This window comes from Cherax quadricarinatus, chromosome 58, assembly GCF_038502225.1.
Source record: "Cherax quadricarinatus isolate ZL_2023a chromosome 58, ASM3850222v1, whole genome shotgun sequence".
In the NCBI taxonomy this organism is placed as follows: Eukaryota; Metazoa; Arthropoda; class Malacostraca; order Decapoda; family Parastacidae; genus Cherax; species Cherax quadricarinatus.
In genome coordinates this window covers 1,563,279-1,585,409 of record NC_091349.1, presented here as the reverse complement: position 1 = coordinate 1,585,409, position 22,131 = coordinate 1,563,279, and the positions used below count along the sequence as shown (strand labels likewise).

At 42.9% G+C, this 22,131-nt stretch overlaps 2 protein-coding genes across 5 annotated transcripts; both read left to right on the top strand.

The window, feature by feature from the left end:
* The first annotated feature begins 1,464 nt into the window (after window positions 1-1,464).
* LOC128698046 (uncharacterized) lies at window positions 1,465-4,247 on the top strand. Its single transcript, XM_053790108.2, has 3 exons — window positions 1,465-1,603; window positions 1,737-3,190; window positions 3,339-4,247. Exons 1-3 carry the CDS (start codon window positions 1,601-1,603, stop codon window positions 3,463-3,465), a joined length of 1,584 nt encoding a protein of 527 aa, XP_053646083.2. The 5' UTR covers window positions 1,465-1,600; the 3' UTR covers window positions 3,466-4,247.
* Window positions 4,248-7,336: 3,089 nt separating this feature from the next.
* Window positions 7,337-13,305, top strand: LOC128700631 (uncharacterized). 4 transcript variants are annotated; one of them, XM_070097491.1, is made up of 3 exons: window positions 7,337-7,539; window positions 10,489-12,494; window positions 13,066-13,305. In XM_070097491.1, the coding sequence occupies exons 1-3, from the start codon at window positions 7,513-7,515 to the stop codon at window positions 13,190-13,192; spliced, it is 2,160 nt and encodes a 719-aa protein (XP_069953592.1). In that variant the 5' UTR covers window positions 7,337-7,512; the 3' UTR covers window positions 13,193-13,305. The 4 variants fall into 4 exon arrangements, with proteins under 4 accessions (XP_069953592.1, XP_069953593.1, XP_069953595.1 ...); XM_070097492.1 differs by lacking the exon at window positions 7,337-7,539 and adding an exon at window positions 8,966-9,172; XM_070097494.1 differs by lacking the exon at window positions 7,337-7,539 and adding an exon at window positions 8,966-9,468.
* The last annotated feature ends 8,826 nt before the right edge of the window (window positions 13,306-22,131 follow it).

Below are 22,131 nucleotides of genomic sequence, written 5' to 3'. Positions count from 1 at the left end.
TTTCTTTATCAACAGACAAGAAAACTTTTATCCCTAAAGAGAGCTGAAAGTGAATTGTCCTTTAAATAATGGCCAGAGCTTGCTGCCACCTGCAGCTCACAAGACTGCCATCCTCACGAGCCCCTTTGGGGCGAGGCAGATGGCAGACCAGAGAGGCCTAGCTTCTCATACGAGCCCCTTGATGACGGGGAATGTGGCTAGGCCTGGGGACACTTGGTCCCAAAGATGAGGGGGTACTTGTACCTCCTCCCATGGGAGACTTAGGTCTCGAGACACTCCCCAGATAGGGAGCCAAGGCCGGGTCACCACTCTTGGAAATGACCCGGGCCGGGAGAGTACCGACGAATAAAAAAAAAAGTGAATTGTCCGTGTATATACACCGGGAGATACACTCCTCTCGGTGTACATATACTGGGAAATACACATCTGTTTATACGCACCTCTCAAGTGTTAATATGTATGATAATTGTACTTGTGTGGACCTGTACCTAAATATACTTACGTACTTCTCAGTGTATATACATTGAGAGGTAAGTATATACACACACCTCTCGGCGTATAACAATTATACATACTAAGTTATATATGCCTAAACTATATGAAGTGACTCTACGATATTCAAAAGGCTGCAGTCAGAATGATAAATTCCCACTACAGGCAGCACACTCCACCAATATTCAAAACTCTAAACCTACTCACCATACAAAACATCCATACTTATTACTGCACCTATTACATACATAGAACACTTAACTCTGATATAAACCCTCCCCTCAAACATCTTACCAACCTCAACAGAACACATGACCATAACACAAGGCACAGATCACTCTTTGATGTTCCTCGTGTCCATCTCACACTATGCAAAAACTCAATGCACATAAAAGGCCCTAAAATCTGGAATTCATTACCTGTGAATATAAAAGAAACACTGTCTGTTTATAAATTCAAGTCTCTTCTCAAAAATCACTTACTCACCCACCACTAGATAAATACTGAATAATTGCATCTCATAAACTGTATCTCATAAATGTTTCTCATTATTGTATCTCATAAATGTCTAACCTGTGACCCAATCAAACTTTGTTATTTTTTAATTACATTACCTAACAGAATACTCCATTCTACTGAATACACAGTAACACAGTAAATAACCATAAGACCTGTCTTTGTAATACTCATTTGTGCTAAATTGTTATCTGTTTACAATAATGTTTTTACCACTGAATACATCATTGCTTAGTTAATCTTAAGTTAATTTTAAGCTGCCCATAATGCTCAGCATACAAGGGGCTCTGGCATGTTGCACTGTAATAACTGTATTCCTTTGAACTTCTCTGTATCATGTTCAAATAAATAAATAAATAAATAAATGTACAGTAAGTGCACTACCATGGGAACGATAAGAGAGTCATAGCATTCACAGTGTCATGGTGCGCAGTAGGGAGTGGTTGAGTCAACACTAACTGCTTAAGCTAACTGTTAGTAACTGTATAGAGCGTGCCTGGAAGTATTGTGTTCAGCTGCGTCAAACACGGCCGTGTGAGTGTTTGAACAAGCTAGTGGTGCTTTGCGGAGGCTGGAGGATAAGTAGGGGATCATGGTAAGGCTACCGGTGCTGCCGTTATTTTAATTATTACTGCTACTATCGCTTCCTGTTATTCACTGCTACTATTAGTTACCATTATTACTACTCTTCCCCACATTTAACTGCAGTATTTTAAACATACTTGCAGACGATGTTGCTATGTCTGGCGTGGGTGCTGACGATGACTGTGAGAAGCGAGGCCCAGATCTCCAACTCCCCAGGGTCTGTGAATCCCCCGAGGGGCGAGCGAGGAGCTCTTGAAGGCGGAAGAACCGAAAGTTTTGCTTCAGGGTCTTTGGTGGGTGACCAGTATGCTGGAGACGCCGGCAGTAGACGTTCAGATGGCGTCCCTCTGGTTCATCATCCTGCAGAGGGCGCCGTGGGTAGCGTCCTGGAGAGTCTGTTTGACCTTGGACTGAGGAGTCTTGAGAAGCAGAAGGCTAAAGAACAGGAAGAAGAAGCACTGGTTGAAGACATTGTGAAGTTAGGGTTTGACAGTTCGATCTCGATGTCCTCAGGCCTTGGTGGCTCTACCTCGATGTCCTCAGGCCTTAGTGGCTCTACCTCGACGTCAGTTGAGCCGTCAGGCTATGTCGATGGCCAGAAACCGTCACCTTTGCTTCGCTTCTTGAAAGGCCTTAGAGAAAACGCTTGGCAACAACTCAAATCAATGGCTCTCAGCTACATAACACTACTAAGTCGAGAATACGAGAGGCAGGACCTGCAGGAGAAGCTGCCTCTTGATCTGATCAAGAATATGGTCAACTTCGGAGACGGAGTGAACTTCCTCCACATCCTTAGCAAGAGAGTGGACCCGGGGCTGACCGAGCATGTAATCCATCAACTGAAACCAATGCTCGTGAACCTCAGTGCCAGTACGGGTCTTCAGGAAGGAGGAACTTCTTTCTTCAAGAGGCTTGTAAGGACCATAGCACTGAAGAGCATTCGCGAGTTCACTACCCATGTGTTGGGCGTTACCAGACGGTACTTCACAGAGGAGGACCTCAAGGACTACAAGGACTACCTTGCTTTAAGCTTTCCTGCGGCCAAGGCAGGACTGGACCTAATACTCAACATGCCACTTAAGTCTCAAGTAAGCTCCGGAGGTAGGTTTTTAGTAGGCACGCAACTCTATGGCACAAACAGTGGCTACAATGCCAATAGGGCAGGGCATGGTGGCTATGACAGTGGTGTAGGTTATGGCGCCCAAAATCCCTATGGAACCAGCTATAACTATGGTGTTTACATGGACCCATACCTGGTCTTGGGCAGCCTCGGGGCAGCGGCTCTGTTGTCTCTCTTGGTCTTCAAGGTTATGGCTTCCATCAGTACCACCAAAGCTCGCAGCCTTCCTGAGAACTTCGACACTGACATGATAGACACCTTCAGCACCCTCTACACCGTTCTTGACGACGCAGACGATAAATACAGGCATAGAAGGTCGTCTCCCACCACCATGGACGACTCTGACGACCTGATCCACGGGATCAACTCCCTCTGGAGGGAACACCAAAATGACTTCGGCTGTGTCAGGTGTTCACTCTTCAGGTCGATTGTAGCACCCGGGTTCACAAGACACAATGTAGGAAAGGACCTGGCTTTGTAAGTGAAGTTCTGGCTTAGAAAAGCATTTTTATGGTTACAATCTTATATTGTAATTTAGGTATCGATATACTCTCCATCAATGACATTATAATTAATTTTATTATTATTATTGGAAATAAATTTCTGAGAATGTTTGTATTTACAGAGTTGGTGTTGCACACATGCTGGGCACTGAGAGGTCAGGTCAACTGGTAGATGAGGTCGCTGGCCTCGTTATGGAGGGCAAACCTGTCACCTGTGAACGGGAGATCAACACCTGTGTTCTTAAGTGACCTCCAAGAAAACACCTGCGTCTCCAAGGGGACCTCCAAGACAGCACCAGCATCTTCAAGGACCCTTCAAGGCAACACCACAGGGTCTTTCAAGCTCCCCTACGAGAGAAGCTAGCGTCTTATAGGAACTTTTAAGAATTCAGCGTAAGACTAATGCTGCAAGTTCAGTGCAACCCAGCATTTTAACACTAATATTCCTGGTCACACCCGCAGGTCTCACACCTCTAGGTCTAGGCACCAAGCAGTGACCCAGAGTACCTCGTGAGTCACCTGTCACATCACCAAGTGCTCCACGTATCACTTCACCAAGTGCACCCACCTAAGGCTGTCACCACTTTCATTATTAAATCAAAACATCATTTAAATATAGGCCATTTGCAGCAATAAAGTCTTTTCACACAGACGAGGCTACACACTTGTCTAGACACTCTCAGGAGCACATTATGGAGACAATGAACACTTGGTACCAAAGAACAAAAGGCACAATACCGTGACTGGAACGATACACAAATAACCCGCACATAGAAGAGAGGAGCTTACCACGAAGTTTGGGTTCGACTTGGACCATTTACAAGTCGTCTTGTAAATGATCCAAGTCGGACCCAAACGTCATGATAAGCTTCTCTGTCCTATGTGAGGGATATTTGTGTATTGGTACTCAACTTTTACACCGTATATTGTACTCTCTGCTGTCATTGATATCACATTTACTCGAAATGAAATACTTAGTAAAGTAAGAAAAGAGGGCATTAAATACTGTACCAAAAAAAAAAAATTAAATACTGTACCCAAAAAAAAATCGTTTTCCTTTTTGGGGGGGGGGGAGGGGAGAATGATGAAATAATAATGATGATTATTATAGCGTTTTATAATGTACTGGGAGAGGCACTTATCACTGCAATGAAACCAGTTAACCAACACTCCTGAAGTTTACCTGGGGAGGGTTTTGGGGGTCAGCGCCCCCGCGGCCCGGTCTGAGACCAGGCCTCATGGTGGATCAGGGTCTGATCAACCAGGCTGTTACTGCTGGCCGCACGCAAGCTGACGTACGAACCACAGCCCGGTTGGTCAGGTACTGACTTTAGGTGCTTGTCCAGCGCCTTCTTGAAGACAGTCAGGGGTCTATTGGTGATCCCCCTTATGTATGCTGGGAGGCAGTTGAACAGTCTTGGGCCCCGGGCACTTATTGTGTTGTCTCTCAGTGTACTCGTGGCGCCTCTGCTTTTCATCGGGGGGATGTTGCATCTCCTGCCGAGTCTTTTGCTTTCATAGGGAGTGATTTTCGTGTGCAGATTTGGTACCAATCCCTCCAAGACCTTCTAAGTGTATATTATCATGTATCTCTCTCGCCTGCGCTCAAGGGAATACAGATCAAGGACCTTCAACCGTTCCCAGTAGTTTAGGTGCCTTATCGTACTTATGTGTACCATGAAAGTTCTTTGTACACTCTCTAGGTTTGCAATGTCGCCAGCCTTGAAGGGGGCCGTTAGTGTACAGCAGTATTCCAGCCTAGATAGCACAAGCGATTTGAAGAGAATCATCATTGGCTTGACGTCCCTAGTCTTCAAGGTTCTCATCATCCATCTTATCATTTTCCTAGCAGATGAGGTAGATACATTGTTGTGGTCTTTGAAGGCGAGATCCTCTGACATTAACACTCCCAGGTCCTTCACATTACTTTTCCACTCTATTGTATGGTTAGAATTTGTGGTATACCCTGACACATTTTTAATTTCTTCAAGTTTTCCATATCTGAGTAGTTGAAATTTCTCCTCGTTGAACTTCATATTGTTTTGAGTGACCCATTCCAAGATTTGGTTGATGTCCGCTTGGAGTCTCACAGTGTCTTCAATGAAGGTCACTGTCATGGTGATCCGGGTGTCATCTGCAAAGGAAGACACGGAGCTATAGCTTACATCTTTATGTCAGAAATGAGGATGAGGAATAGAATGGGAGCGAGTACTGTGCCTTGTGGAACAGTTTTTCACCATGGCTGCCTCAGACTTTACTCTGTTTACTATTACTCTTTGTGTTCTATTTATCAGGAAGTTGTAGATCCATCTACCAACTTCTCCCGTTATTTCTTTATCACGCATTTTGTGCGCTATTACACCATGGTCACATTTGTCGAAAGCTTTTGCAAAGGAGCTGTGAATCGACCCCTTCAACCACACATAGGTGAGTACAAAGATATTCCTCCTACGAAGATAAAAAAAAACTGAAGAGCAAGACGGCAACACTTGACCAGGAGTTGTCAGTTAGTTGTTGTTTGCATAAATTTCAGTCGAGTTTAGACATTGATACGATATGTAATAAGAGATTTGGACATGTTCTTGAGGTTTAAACATGATTTATATGATCAGAGATAAAATAGAGGTTTAGAAACGACTAAAGATGATAATAATGATATAATTGGTAAAAAAATAAAATGGCAACACTCCATAAAAAGTTTTTAATTAGTAAACATCGATATAATTTTCAGGCGATTTAAAGCATTATTGACAAATATTATGAGCGATTTATGCATGCTCTTAAAGTTTAGAATGAATTTAGAAAGTTAGAAGTAAATTTTGAATTTAAAAATTGGATTAAAAATGGCTATTAATTATGATTAGAGAAAAAAGAAAAAAGATGGTGGCAACACTCCGCTCAGTTTCCACTTAGTAAATATCGGGATGATTTTTTTATGCTGGTAACTGGCTCCTTAAATTTTCTCATTCACCTGCTGACGTAGGTCAGCGAGGGACGTGTTCTTTTGCTCTCTGCTGACATTCTCTGTAGATATCAGCCGCTGACAGTAGAAAATACATTAACTTAGACAGGATTGTCGCTTCACCTCACTTCTGACAGTGTAAATGCGACAGACATCAAAGGACTAGACAGCGCACATAGAGGCTATCTGTTGAGGACTATCGCCTATCTCCACCGAGGCTGTCTGCTAAGGACTATCTGCTGAAGACTGAGGCGATGACAGTATAACAGAAAGTTCTCTCAACATAGGAGATTGTTCACTACGTGATCTACTACGAAGTGTCTTAAATCTTCCCACTGAGAAAAAGAAATACTCTCGTCCCATTGTGGAAAGAAAGGTTCAGATTGTTAACCCACTGTGGAGTGAAAAGTTCTGATGGTTGCCCCACTGTGGAAAGATCTTGAATGTCGACCCACTGTTGAATTTTGTTGTGTGTGTCGAGCCATTGCGGAAACAGGAAGTTAGAAAACGGGAGGCTAGTAAACGGAAAGCTAGTAAACAGGAAGGTAGGAAATAGGAAGCTAGTAAACAAAACGCTAGGAAACGGTAGATAGGAAGCAGGGAGACAGGCAACAGAGGAGTGCAAGGAAACGGAGGATCTAGGAAGCAGAACATGTAAGAAAATAGTGTTGAGAAAATAATGCTAGTGAGATATTGATGATAGAAAAGAGTGCTAGGAAAGAGGTGGTTTTAGTAAACATTGCTAGGAAAGAGAAATAGGTAACAGGGCAAATTTACGTAAATGTGAAAGGGTGATCTGTCAGAGGATTTGAACGGATTTATAGTACCATCCACCAGGTGTCATCCACCAGGTGTCATCCACCAGGTGCCATCCACCAGGTGCCATCCACCAGGTGTCATCCACCAGGTGTCATCCACCAGGTGCCATCCACCAGGTGCCATCCACCAGGTGTCATCCACCAGGTGTCATCCACCAGGTGTCATCCACCAGGTGCCATCCACCAGGTGTCATCCACCAGGTGTCATCCACCAGGTGCCATCCACCAGGTGCCATCCACCAGGTGTCATCCACCAGGTGTCATCCACCAGGTGCCATCCACCAGGTGCCATCCACCAGGTGTCATCCACCAGGTGCCATCCACCAGGTGTCATCCACCAGGTGCCATCCACCAGGTGCCATCCACCAGGTGTCATCCACCAGGTGCCATCCACCAGGTGTCATCCACCAGGTGTCATCCACCAGGTGTCATCCACCAGGTGTCATCCACCAGGTGTCATCCACCAGGTGCCATCCACCAGGTGCCATCCACCAGGTGTCATCCTCGTCTTCTAAAATGCTTCACAAATGCACAATAAAACAGGTTAGCAAAATAGACTTTTATTTGTTCTAAAATCTGGGTAAGTGAAAAAAATAACTAATGTGGGTTTAGCGCTTAAACTATCTGATTAATGGGAGTTTAAAGCCTATCTACTACACGAGGGTCATTAAGGCTGCACCTCACCTGTATACCACCAGCCAAGAATACTTTGATATACACAAGTGTATATCTATACTGATAATCATACACGTGTATAAATCGTACATAAAACTAAGGTAAGATTTGTCCACCCGTTTACAAAGTAATCATAATCATTATCATTTAATAATAAAAATTAAAAAAAATTTCAAATAAAATGGCTCCTGACTGCGCTCCTTGAGTCTAGTGACTTGAGAAAAAGAGGGGCATGGTTCATACGGGTTTTCTCAATTTTGATGCTGTTTTTGCAGTTGACCCGGAGTATTGTCTTTACGTGATGCTGTTGAAGGATTGGAACTATCCACTCTCTTTCCTTGGATCAAACCTGATCATCTGCCGTTCGCCAGGCTCTGTACTACTACTACTATTACTGCTACTACTACTACTATAACTACTACTTCCATTTCTACTACTACCATTGCCACTACCATAGCTAATTACTACTACTAGAGTACTACCACTACTACTACTACTACTACTAATACCACCACTACTGCTACGACTACTACTACTACAACTTCCAGCTGTGTTCCCTTGCCCTGATTTAAGTGGATCAAGAAGTGACCCAGGCAATATCCATACACAGCTTCAAGAAAAGGTATGGTAGGAAAGATCAATAATCAGTAATCCTATATCAACATGGTTAAAGTGGCAGGACCAGGAGCTATGGTTCGACTCTCGTAAACACACTGACAATTGCTCAAACTCCTTTGCCTCTCTACCGCCAGTCTTGCATGACCTTTGAGTATCTCTGACGTTTTGACTGTCTCGTCTGCTGGTATAAGCTTTTAGTGTACTCACCTAATTGTGGTTGCAGGGGCTGATTCATAGCTCCTAGCTGTGTGTGTGTGTGTGTGTGTGTGTGTGTGTGTGTGTGTGTGTGTGTGTGTGTGTGTGTGTGTGTGTGTGTGTGTGTGTGTGTGTGTGTGTGTGTGAGTGTATGCATCATCTACCAGTCTACCAGCGTTGAATGACCCGAAGGCATTTAGCGATTTCCATAAACCAAACAGTAAAACTACAATAGACAACTGTAAACAATAGCAAAACGACAGTAAACAATAGTAAAACGTCAGTAAACAACAGTATAAGACAGTAAATTCAACAGGAAAACAACAGCTCATGAGCCTAGAAGCAGCCATGAACAACAGAGCATCGATAGTGCCTTTTTTTTTTAAAACAAACCAGGAACGGGTTTAAGTCGACCTGGATCCTCCTTCAATCCTGTTCAACTTATACAGGCGCTGGGAGTATAGACTCCTGGAACGTTGTTTACCCTTGAGGCACGAGCCCAGTTACTTATAGCGGACCATCCAGCTAGCCTACCTACCCTTCCAGCTATCCTCACAGCTACCTAGCCAGTTACGTAGTCCCCATGGTCTAATGGTGCCACTGAGGGGCTAGAGGCAAGGGTTATTGGATTGGGTAATGAGGTTAGGGGGTAGAGGGAACGGTACGAGGTGATGTCCTAAGAGACTGGGTGAGTCGTGGTGGAAGGTGTTATATCTGATTTGAGAGAGAATGGCAGAGAGACAGACACACAGAACAGGTGAACTGACACAAACACGAACTCTAGAATGTGAGTATAAAAAATATTTACTAAGGATACGTTTTGCCCAGGAAGCATCTTCGGTTTGGTAAAGAAGCCCCTGGTAAATGTCTGAATACTCATATAGATGTTTCTCTCACGGACCTGTCATTGTTAATGGACAGGTTTAACGAGGAACAGAAAATACAGACAACAGCTCTGGAGGAACATTACAGCAAACTGCAAAGGTAATCCAGATGTAGATCCTAGTGGAGGAGCTCATTGTGAGAAGTGACAAAACATATACACTGAGAGGTGCATGTTTCTCAACGTATATTTGCTGAGAGTTCAACTTAAATCCCTATTTAAGGGATTAATGTATTCATGTTTGGTGGTAAATAGGTTACATGCAACCTCATTAAAACAACCATAGTCGATAGGCTTTAAGCCCCAGTTACCAACCTTCAGTGTGAGAAGTCTGTTAGTCGAGAGTGTGTTCGACAAGATTAAAACAGCAGTATAGGTGGTGGTCAGGCTTCGTTTAGATTAAGTGTATATATGTGTGTGGCAGGTCAGTGTAGCAGTCCCAAGACAGAAAACAAACCATGGTCAGTTATGTAGGAGAGATGATAAACACTTCGCAGAGAGCAGCAGATTGCAGGTATAAAGAATTAGCACTACAGACATGTATAGGGAGTGCGCAAAACAAATCACTGTGAGATAAACAAAGAAATTCTAAGCGCTATCGTGATTTCTCACAGTTTCCAAAAACCTGATAATATGAGAAATCACGAAAGCGGTTTTAATTTCACATTTTTTTTCATAGTGGTTGTTTTGCATATTGTGATATCACCTGTTTACTGTGATCGTATTGTGTGTATATGGAGTGTAAGCACATTGTAACCATGATCGGCAGCCTTTAAAAAAATCCTGCAATCAAATAATGATGATTTGTAAATTCAAAGTGTTATTTCTCTTATACTGTGCAAAGATAGCATAGAAACACAGACTCTCAGTTAAGGTACAGACTTCTGTGCAATGAAACAGTCAGCAATGGAGTTGATATTGCTAGTGACTAGTCAACTATTTGGGTTGTAATGTACTGTGTGTATGGTGTTATGGCCACTCAGAGGAGGAGTGGCACTGATCCTCTTCGGAAAATCTGATTTTATTCCCCACTCGTCCATATTTCTTCTCTTTAGTCTACTGCAAAGTAAGTATAATGTTATAATCTACCTCTTCACCAGTTTTATTTTCCTGGTTGACAGGTTTCAGCGTGGAAGGTGGTGTTAGTGGTGTTAGCGGCGCTGGGAGGTCCCTGTTCAGCGTACAGTCCGCTAGGCGTTCTCTCCTCCCAGCCGGGGTCTCTAGCAGAACTGAGAAACCGCTTGTCAAGCAGTCCCGATGCTAGGAATGGCGCCAGTCCCCTGGTGATGATGGTGCTGGGGAAAGGAGCCTCTGGGAATACCAGTAGTCCCAGGGTAAGCGGTACTGGGAGTCCCAGTTCAGACTTCTTCGGAGACATCTTGACTAGTACTCTCAGTGGTGAGGATGGTACTGGTATCCTGGAAAGCTTTTCACTGGGAGAGACATCGCTTCCATATACCATTCCCGGTACATTTACTACCCAGTACTTCTCTACCAGTACTTCCAAGAACTCAGATAGTACTAGTACTCCAAAAAGCTTGGTACTGGAGGAGAAAGTATCTTCAGATGCTGGTTCCAGTACGCCCAATACCCGGTACTTCTCCAGCAGCACTACTAAGAGCACTGGTGTTACCAGTATCCCAGGAAGATCGGTACTAGGAGGAGAATCGTTTACAGACATTAGTCAGGCCACATCAACCTCCCGGTATCCCTCTACCAGTGCCCCCAGTAAAACAAACGCTATAATTTCTCTTCTAAGTTTCGTTCTTGGTGACGAGACAGCTTCAGGTGTCAAATCCGGATCACCCAACTCCCGCTATCCCATACCCACGTCTACACAAGCTAACGAAATCCACTACCAGCTCTCCACCACCCACAATAGCGTACTGGGTAGTCTCTTCGAACTGGGCATAGGCGACATCGAGGAGCCAAGCTCATTCACCAAGAAGATTAAGGGGAGAATCGACATGAAGAAGCTCGCACCACTTAATAGTATTATAAAAGAGCTCAATAACATGACTTTTCTACCACTGGTGCCTTTGGAAGGAGGGTCCAAAGGGACGGAAAATGACGTTGAAGGTACAGCTCCCTTGTTGGAGTACCTCGACGGGATCAGAGGAGGCGCCTGGGCGCAGTTCAAGTCGATGGCTCTAGGCTACTCGAATTGGCTGACCCACGAGTACGAAGTCCAACACCTGACGGAGAAGCTGCCGCTGGATTTGATCAAGAAGATACTCGATCTCGGAGATCGGGTAAACTTCCTTCACGTGGTGGGGAAGAGGGTTGACCCAGGGCTAGCCGGGTACATCGCCGACCAACTTCAGCCGCTCTTCGACCACTTCGAGGCTCTGACCGCTGGAAGAATGCTGGGGGGTAGCGTCGCTGATGCCATTGGCGGCATCATTAGAGACGCGGCTTGGAAGGCAATTCGCCAGTTTGTCAGACACGTGCTAAGGGTCGCAGGGAACGTTGTTACGAGAGACGAACTTGAGACATTCAAGGAGAGCTTGGCTAAGACCAGCCCCCTGGCAGCCAGAGGACTCGATCTGATACTTAACGGACCATTCTCCCCTAGAGACGCGGTCGGTCGTTCCATGAGAAACAGAATGGGTGGCTTCAGCGACCAGAACGACGGCTTCAGTCGGGACGGGGCGACGTATGGCAGCATTGGTTCCTATGACGAATCCTTCTCCTCCTACGGAGTTCCCTCCTATGGCTCTACAGCAGGAACCTATCCAATAATGGGCTACACCTCCAAGATACACCTTGACCCTTACCTCATCCTCGGAGGCCTGGGAGCTGCCGTTCTCTTAGCCTTCCTGGCCTATCGCGTCCTCGTGACGACGAAGGGCGGTGAACGCAGCAACGACGCTCTGACCTTCATGGACCTGTCGGACATGCCAGGCGTCGTCCACTCTATCTACTCCATGCTGGAGGGCGCCGATGACAAGTACAGAGCGAGGAGGTCGTCTCACTCGTCCCTGGACGACTCGGATGACCTGGCCTACGGGCTGAACTCCCTCTGGAGAGAACACCAGAACGACTCCGGCTGCGTGAAGTGTTCTCTGTTCAGCTACACCATAGAACACACCAACACTGGGCACGACCTACTCCAGGGCATCGCCGTGTAAGATCTTTCATTCTGGGTTTTCTGACTTCCTCCTACATAATTGCCTATTTGTTCCAATCAACATAATAATTATTTTTTGTCATTTAGCCTTGAACGAAGGTGTTCAGTCCCTTAGCTTTCATAAAAATTAATCAGTCCCTTAGCGTTTATAAAAGGTAATCAGTCCCTTAGCCTTGATAGAACGTGTTCAGTCTCTTAGTCTTGAGTAAAGGTGTTTAATCCCTTAGCTTGAAGCTACGGAACTGATCACCTTCTATCAAGGCTAATGGACTCATCATCTATCAAAGTTAAGGAACTTATCGTTTTTCTTCAAGATTAAGGCACTGATCACCGTCTATCAAGGCCAAGATTACCTTCCTAACGCCAGTATTTACCTATACTTCTGTAATAATAATAATAATAATAATAATAATAATAATAATAATTCTGTAATAGTAATTTTAATTCTTTCGGTTAGTTCCACACACTAGAAACTCATTTCAAAATTAAAAGTTGAAAATGTTAGGTATGTATCCATTTTAATACATCCACGTTCATATGTTATTAACATTAATGTTGGTGTTTACAGAGCTGGCGTGGCACACCTGCTGGGCACTGAAAGATCAGGTCAACTGATGGATGAGGTCACCAGCCTCATTTTGGAGGGCACACCTGTCACCTGTGAGCGTGAGGTTAACACCTGTGTCCTTAAGTGACCTCCAGAAAAATGTTAGCCTCTTCAAGACATCTCCAAGAAGGAAATAAATGGTATCAAATACCGACACAGTGGAAATATAAACACATATGCAGTATAATGTGATCCTTTATTGACAACGTTTCACCCACACAGTGGGCTTTTTCAAGTCACACAGATCTGTGTGTGACTTGAAAAAGCCCACTGTGTGGGTGAAACGTTGTCAATAAAGGATCACATTATACTGCATATGTGTTTATATTTCCACATCTCCAAGAAAACACCAGCCTCTTCAAGACACCTCCAAGAAAACACCAGCCTCTTCAAGACACCTCCAAGAAAACACCAGCCTCTTCAAGACACCTCCAAGAAAACACCAGCCTCTTCAAGACACCTCCAAGAAAACACCAGCCTCTTCAAGACACCTCCAAGAAACACCAGCCTCTTCAAGACACCTCCAAGAAAACACCAGCCTCTTCAAGACACCTCCAAGAAAACACCAGCCTCTTCAAGACACCTCCAAGAAAACACCAGCCTCTTCAAGACACCTCCAAGAAACACCAGCCTCTTCAAGACACCTCCAAGAAAACACCAGCCTCTTCAAGACACCTCCAAGAAAACACCAGCCTCTTCAAGACACCTCCAAGAAAACACCAACCTCTTCAAGACACCTTCAATGAGACACAATCCTCTTCAAGACACCTCCAAGAAAACACCATCATCTTCAAGACACCTCCAAGAAAACACCATCATCTTCAAGACACCTCCAAGAAAACACCAACCTCTTCAAGACACCTTCAATGAGACACAATCCTCTTCAAGACACCTCCAAGAAAACACCATCATCTTCAAGACACCTCCAAGAAAACACCAACCTCTTCAAGACACCTTCAATGAGACACAATCCTCTTCAAGACACCTCCAAGAAAACACCAACCTCTTCAAGACACCTCCAAGAAAACACCATCATCTTCAAGACACCTCCAAGAAAACACCATCATCTTCAAGACACCTCCAAGAAAACACCATCATCTTCAAGACACCTCCAAGAAAACACCATCATCTTCAAGACACCTCCAAGGCAACACCAGCCTCTAGAAAACACCTCCAGTCCTCACTGTGGGTAATAAAGTCCAACTGTGGGTAATATAGCCTCTCTTTAGATAGAATTTAGTATATTACTATCCCTATTAAAATCACTGAGTATTACCTCTTGTCTGTGTCCGTTACTTTGTACCAAGTTTGTCTTTACTAAATAAAGGAGAGCATTTTCTTTTACAGTATTTGCTAATGGGATTTTCTAGCTTAGCAGGGATTTGCAATCCTCTGTGTGTAGGGTCGAACCGTATAAAAAGTCAAAGGGCATTCCTCTCTTGTCATTTATTGACATTATGGTTACATAGGTTTAATATCTTATGTTTTAGCTAGATGGAACAGGGAGTCTCGTATTTATTTTGAAAACGTGTGATTGGGTTATAAATGTGCTTTTTGCCTATATTACAGATGTTTATTTGTAGAATCTCATTTAATGAAGTAATTTGATATGTCTTGTATTTTCATTGACGGTAATCCACTTCCTGCCATTGTAAATATTTGATGTTATTAATAAATTTATCATAATTTTTGCCTCTAATTCGATCTCCACAATTCATAATATTTATAAATCAAACATACATATATACAATAAAGTCGTTTTAAACAACTAACAATACTGCGACCAGCCGGGAATCGAACCCGGGGCATTTTAACATGGGTCCCGGGAACCAAGCTAACCTCCTGACACCTTAACCCACTTAACCACCATGCTACATACACCAGGCACCCGCTGAGTACACTGGCTCTGCCACTCCTGACGCCAGCACATTCATGGCCGGAGATACTTCGGGGTTAATTTCGTTCTGCTCCCTGAGTAGTGGTACATAATTCATTATTTAAAATTTTGCTGTATTAAATTGTTGTTGTAATGCTGTGGCCTGGTAGGTAACGCTCTCGCCTCGTATAGAGTGTCCGTGGTTCGATCCCCAGCACGAGTGGAATTATTGGGCGTGTTTCCTTACACCTGCTGTTGCTGTTCGCCTAGCAGTAAGTAGGTACCTGGGTGTTAGTCACCGTACACCTGCTGTCACTGTTCACCAAGCAGTAAGTAGGTACGTGGGCGCTAGTTGCCTGGTGTGGGTGGCATCCTAGGGACAAGACTGAAGGACCACAATGGAAATAAGACAGACAGTCCCTCGATAACCCACTGACTTTCTTGGGTTATCATGGGTGGCTAACCCTCCAGGGTTAAAATTCCCAACAAAATCTTATCTTATCTCACATTTAGCATAGTTACTACTAAAACAAAACTAAAAGAAAACGAATCAATTTCGAATGAATTAAAGAAAACGAAAATAAATAATTTTAAAGGGTATTCTTTTCAGTTATGGAAGATGTACTACATGTGTTTGTAAAAATAAAGGATATTATTATTATTATTATTATTAATTATTATTATTATTATTATTATTATTATTATTATTATTATTATTATTATTATTATTATTATTATTATTATTATTATTATTATTATTATTACTATTATTATTAATATTTTTTATATTTTATTTAAAACCAATACAGTTTAACATAAAAATAAAGAAATAGTATGGATCTCAATCAAATTAACTGACAAACAAAACACAGAAGGAAAGGCCTGAGCATCGACACCATGCCTAACCCTTCTAGGGTAGGGTAGGTGCCTGAGCCCGAGCCTTTAGCTCATAAGACTGTCATTCCCATTAGCCCCCTTGTGGCGGGGATGGCAGAACAGAGAGGCCTAGCTTGTGGCTAGGCCTGGGGATAGTTGGTCCCAAAGATGAGGAGGTACTTGTGCCTCCTCCCATGGGAGACTTAGGTCTCAGACACTCCCTAAAGAGGGAGCCAAGGCCGGGCCACCACCTGGAAAAGGCCCGGGCCGGGAGAATACCGGCTAATCTTTACCTAACCTAACCTAAAGGCCTGAGCTTGCTACCACCTGCAGCTCACAAGACTGCCATCCCCACGAGCCCCTTTGGGGCGGGGCAGATGGCAGACCAGAGGCCTAGCTTCTCCCTACGAGCACCGTGAGGGCGGGGAATGAGGCTAGGCCTGGGGACAGGTGGTCCCAAAGATGAGGGGGTACTTGTACCTCCTCCCATGGGAGACTTAAGTCTCGAGACACTCCCCAGATAGGGAGCCAAGGCCGGGTCACCACTACTTGGAAAAGACCCGGGCCGGGAGAATACCGGCGAATAAAAAAAATAAAATAAAAAAAACTGACAAACAGATTGCACCTATATGCTCGCAAGATATTGCTGCCAAACATACAACAATAACTTACGGCAAGAACATAGCAACAAAAAAAAAAACTGTCACAGGGTCGTGAACTGACATATATACACATTCATTGATGCAAAACCTTACATATATATAAATTGTACATATATCATGACATCTGACAAAGGCTCAGTACACTAGAACAGAAAATATACAAAGAAGTTATATCAGTTAAATCCCATCCTTCGCATTAATCAAAAAACCAAAACCTAACATCATAATTATACTAGTGTGGAAAATTGCATTTATCTGAATGTATCATTATGTACATAACAGTAAATGAACATAGATAATTATTATTTATCAGTTAGACAAGTAGGAATTTGGGACACCTAGGTCGCAAAAAATGTCCCCCTTCGATACCTACCACTGTCATATCCACAAGTTGCTCTGGACCTATTAATTAAATGAATTATACATCTCCAGGAATATTGGTAAATATATAAATTTGTGGACTGTATATTAAAATTTAAAAAGGATTATAGTATATACACACATTTACATAACAGAAGGAAAATATCTTAATATCACTCACCAATTTAACTGGAGATTAACTTGTATTATACTCAGAAAACCTCACTGTATATACATGAAAATAACAACTGGCCAGAGTTATTACATAACAGACTTATCTGAGGTTCCTGTAGCTGTCTTGTCCAGTCGCCTGATATCTCAAGTTATGCAGGAATGCACATCCAACAATTTCGCCTCCTATTTGAGAGGTGTCAACCCAATTTTAACCTCTAGAGCACGAAAAATTCTTCCCATTATACACTACGGTTAGTGTCCAATTCAAACAAAATGGCGACTGTCCTCTTTTTAAAAGCACACTTTTATTAAATACAATATAGGGCATCTATTTACTTATAAATTACCGTATTTCCGGAAAATATACAGTATTTTCCACAACTAGAACATCTACATACGTATCCTTAACAATACAGCTTTACATATACCAACATACGAATAAACATAAAAAGAATGCAGCTTAGAACACAAAAACTGAAGGAGCAGTAATGCTACAATAAACCCATATACAAAATCTCAGACACAAATGGACTACGTCACTAAACTGTCTAGATATGTCTGTATACCATACAGACTAAAACTTAACATCAAGAACTTAGCATTGACACCAAACCGGTATCAGGGTACAGACCATAATTATAAACTTTAAAAAGAATCGAATCCTACATATATAAAGTATTACATAACGTCTGACCCATGACAAAGGCTCAATACAATAGAAAGGGATATATATATATACACACCCACACACACACACACACACACACACACACACACACACACACACACACACACACACACACACACACACACACACACACACACACACCCACACCCACACCCACACACCCACACCCACACACACACACACACACACACAAACACACACACACACACACACACGTACACACAAAAACTTTCACAAAATCAAATTAATCAAATGCACTGTATGCACAAAGCAAAACAGTATATAAGTATATCTCATCATACAAAAACTCAGCACGTAACATAAATACAAACTATAACACACTTCATGTCGCAAATAACTTATTACTCAAGAGTCGTGTCATACAAGACTGATACACATCAAAATTATACATAAAAAAATCTATTATATTATACCAACATTCTGAAAAGTGTTATATCTAACATAACGAGACCTTGAGCTCTACATCCACACTTGGATGCCATAAAGTCTCAATGAAAACCAGGAAACCATTCCAAACCCACATTCACAACACTCTCACGACTCCCCCCCCAAAGGAGGCGAGCCCGCTGTGACCCCCTGACTCCCTCCAACCTATGAAAACCCCTTCACTCACTCATTATCAATCACAGATTTACGAGAATCCCTAACGTTAGCATTCTATACCCCTCTGAGAAAACCTGATCCCACCTCCTCCCATACAAATCTCTGTTACGACACATCGTACGATAGAACGTTACCGCAAGAACTTTCCTTCTCTCCTCACTATCCCCTCTCCCCCTCATCACCCACGACATAAATATATAATCTACCATGATATAATCTAAAGCTCTTATGACACCCTCGTCTAACCTACCCGTATCTAGACTTAAAGCATGCAGAACCGACACCCCACGGCCCCCCACCCTCTGTACCAACCTACTTAACCAGCACCTAACCTCCTCTAGCCCTTCACAAAAGTAAACTACATGGAACGCTGTCTCATCCCCTCCACAGATACCACACCCCCCACAACCTGTCTGTTTCGTAATATCTCACCAGACGGAAGGATCCCATGCAGAAACGAAACATCACCTCACGCGCCCGAGAGTTGAACTTCATTTTACTAAATCTAAACCAAATACTCTTCCACGCATACATGGGGAACAAACCCTCAACTGGGACAACGCACCTAACTAAAAGGAACCTACACAATTTATTATTATTATTATTATTATTATTATTATTATTATTATTATTATTATTATTATGGAAAATTTTCTAGGGTGCTTACCTGTATGTACCTCAACATTATATACATACCAGTAATCTCATTGGGAGACAATCATATTGTTTACCGTAGTCACCCCGTGTAGACATGTGAGAAAACTTAACCACCCCTGGTCGCACCAAGTGGTCCCCTCGACCTCACAATCTTATCCATATCTATCCGAGACCAGTATGGATTGGGTAGCACCCACAAGTACGGTGCTACTAATTAATTGTGGACTGTATAGATTATATTAGTTTAACTGAATGAAGGGGGGGGGGTAGGACACACATGGATACATCCGTCAAGGAAAACATTTGTACATAATCCCACTACTTACCAGATGTTCTCTGGTGGTCACTTGATGTAGCTGGATCACTCGTAACCTATCTAATTATAACATACCACTACTGGCCAGTCTAAGGTTGCTATAACTAGAAGGGTTACTTAACTGTGGGTGATTGATATTCCTCATTTCTTGATTCACCATCTCATTTTCGATGTCCTGCTACACCGACACGGTTCTCATTCCGGCAGGACGAGGTATCCGTCGGTTTGTCCCGGTTAGAAGTCGTGATTCTATAAATCTCCATTATCCCCGGTACGAGAGTCACACGTTCACTCGGAGCAAGGCGCTCTATTTCACATCCCGCATTCTCTTAACTCAATGTTATTATCACTGATTACATTACCATTCACAAGACGATTTAACGTCTCATAACTATTACACAAATTAGAGGTCACTCCATTGAGATCTGAGGCCGATGAGCGAGGATTAACACACGGGTATGTCCCCTGGACACTCACCCTGGCCGTGCACCTGCCACCCGCTCCTCCTCTTATCACCCATTTTACCACTCTACCACCGTGGTCCCGTAAATCACGTTCCCTCACTCTCCACCAGGAACAGTTACGACACTTCTTATTATGAAATGAGGCCTATATTAATCCTTAGGCCACCGTGAACGTCAATTTCGTGGTTCCATGTTTTCTCAGCTTCCTCACCACCATTCAAACAATACGCGCTGTCCCCCCCGCACATCCGCGCATGCGCAAAGGGAACTCTTGGTTCTACTCTTATTTTCAAATACATTTTTGACCCATATAGACACATTAAACACCTATTAGGCACTATAGTTTCGGAAAATCAAAAAATTTTCCACACTGCGGCCGGGCGGAGGTCGTTGCTAGACGACTTACATAATGTGGAGTACAATTTTCCCATCTTCACTGGCCACCCATATTTATTGAACCCTCAAAATGGACTAATTAGTGTTCCATTCTCTCAGGGGCATAAGCCTATGCTCCCTGGATTAATTTATTGGGCATACTGGAATTTTGAGACTTTAACAATAACAAGTCTCTCAGTATCCCAAGTCAGCCCCAGCACATTACTGCATATAGGCACCAACTCCATGGCCATCCATATTTATTGAACCCTCAAAATGGACTAATTAGTGTTCCATTCTCTCAGGGGCATAAGCCTATGCTCCCTGGATTAATTTATTGGGCATACTGGAATTTTGAGACTTTAACAATAACAAGTCTCTCAGTATCCCAAGTCAGCCCCAGCACATTACTGCATATAGGCACCAACTCCATGGCCATCCATATTTATTGAACCCTCAAAATGGACTAATTAGTGTTCCATTCTCTCAGGGGCATAAGCCTATGCTCCCTGGATTAATTTATTGGGCATACTGGAATTTTGAGACTTTAACAATAACAAGTCTCTCAGTATCCCAAGTCAGCCCCAGCACATTACTGCATATAGGCAGAAACTCCATGGCCATCTATATTTATTGATCCCTCAAAATGGACTAATTAGTGTTCCATTCTCTCAGGGGCATAAGCCTATGCTCCCTGGATTAATTTATTGGGCATACTGGAATTTTGAGACTTTAACAATAACAAGTCTCTCAGTATCCCAAGTCAGTCCCAGCACATTTCTTCATTATTTCATTAACCCCTTCACATATCCTCATTAGTTCCTCTTCAGTTGACGTCACACCCGGAAATTGTCCACATAAGATTATTTACCCAATTACTTCGCTCAGTGGACCGCCTGTGCATTTAAGGTGTGCATTTATCGTCGCCTGAAGTAAGAACAATTTATTATTTAACTGCTTATTAATTATATCATTATAAGCAGTCAACAATTTTGGTGTCTTGCTCAGTTCGCAGAGCTGGGCCCTTTAACTGTCCATACGCCATCCTATAATTAGTAGGTAATTCTGGACGGTCAAGCTTCCACGGAAGTCGCACCCAGTAATGTCCAGATTCACATTTAACATCCTTCAGGTATTGTTCCTGAGTAAAGGAATCATTTGGACTTTCCTCATTTACATTAATCCCTATGCTGTCCAGCTCCCACAAATTAGACTGGTTCAACATCATTCTCGATAGAAGAATACTTGTACTGGGTTGACCTTTCATGAGTAAGACACCGTGACCGTATTCACTACTTCCTCTAGTCATTATTACTAGGCGGTAGTCTGCCATATATTACATGGCCCGTACCAGTGTTGAGGAGAGTGACACCGTATGGTTTTGGGTTTATGCCCTTTATCCTGAATTTTTACATCCAACACCGGCAAGGCTACCTCAGCTAGGCCATCATTATTGCCATTAGCTGCAACCTTTACATCAGTCACTGTAGTGTCAGGGTTATTAACATTATCATTATTGTCACCATTATTATAAGAATCACATACAACCCTGCACATAACTGTATGGTGCTTTCCCTTGTTGCATTGATAGCAACTGTTCAATTTGGTATGACAATCCTTTACATTATGATTGTCTAGACATCTGATAAATCTGTCAAGTTCTTTCATTCTTTCCACTTTAATGTCCCATGAATTACAGGCATTACAATTTTTAGTGAAATGAGTACCCTGGCAGAAGAGGCAGTCTCTCTTTTCCTTGCCTGACCTCTTATTAACCGGGTTACACTTACCGAGGTACTTATTCCTCTTACCTTGATGTGAGGAACCACTATTACTGATTCCTGACTTGATATGTGCCTATTTAACTCTTAACTATGATTATTACCACTGGGATTAATTTTCCCTTTTGAGACTTGACAGATACTTCAGCGTCATTATGTGTTATATCCTTAGAA

Excerpts from the sequence above, each read along its gene's own strand:
- LOC128700631 (XM_070097491.1), top strand. The coding sequence starts at position 7,513 with ATGCTTCACAAATGCACAATAAAACAG. Across the intron at positions 7,540-10,488 it reads ACAAATGCACAATAAAACAG|GTTTCAGCGTGGAAGGTGGT; the intron begins GTTAGCAAAATA and ends CCTGGTTGACAG. Across the intron at positions 12,495-13,065 it reads CTACTCCAGGGCATCGCCGT|AGCTGGCGTGGCACACCTGC; the intron begins GTAAGATCTTTC and ends TGGTGTTTACAG.
- LOC128698046 (XM_053790108.2), top strand. Across the intron at positions 3,191-3,338 it reads GTAGGAAAGGACCTGGCTTT|AGTTGGTGTTGCACACATGC; the intron begins GTAAGTGAAGTT and ends TTGTATTTACAG.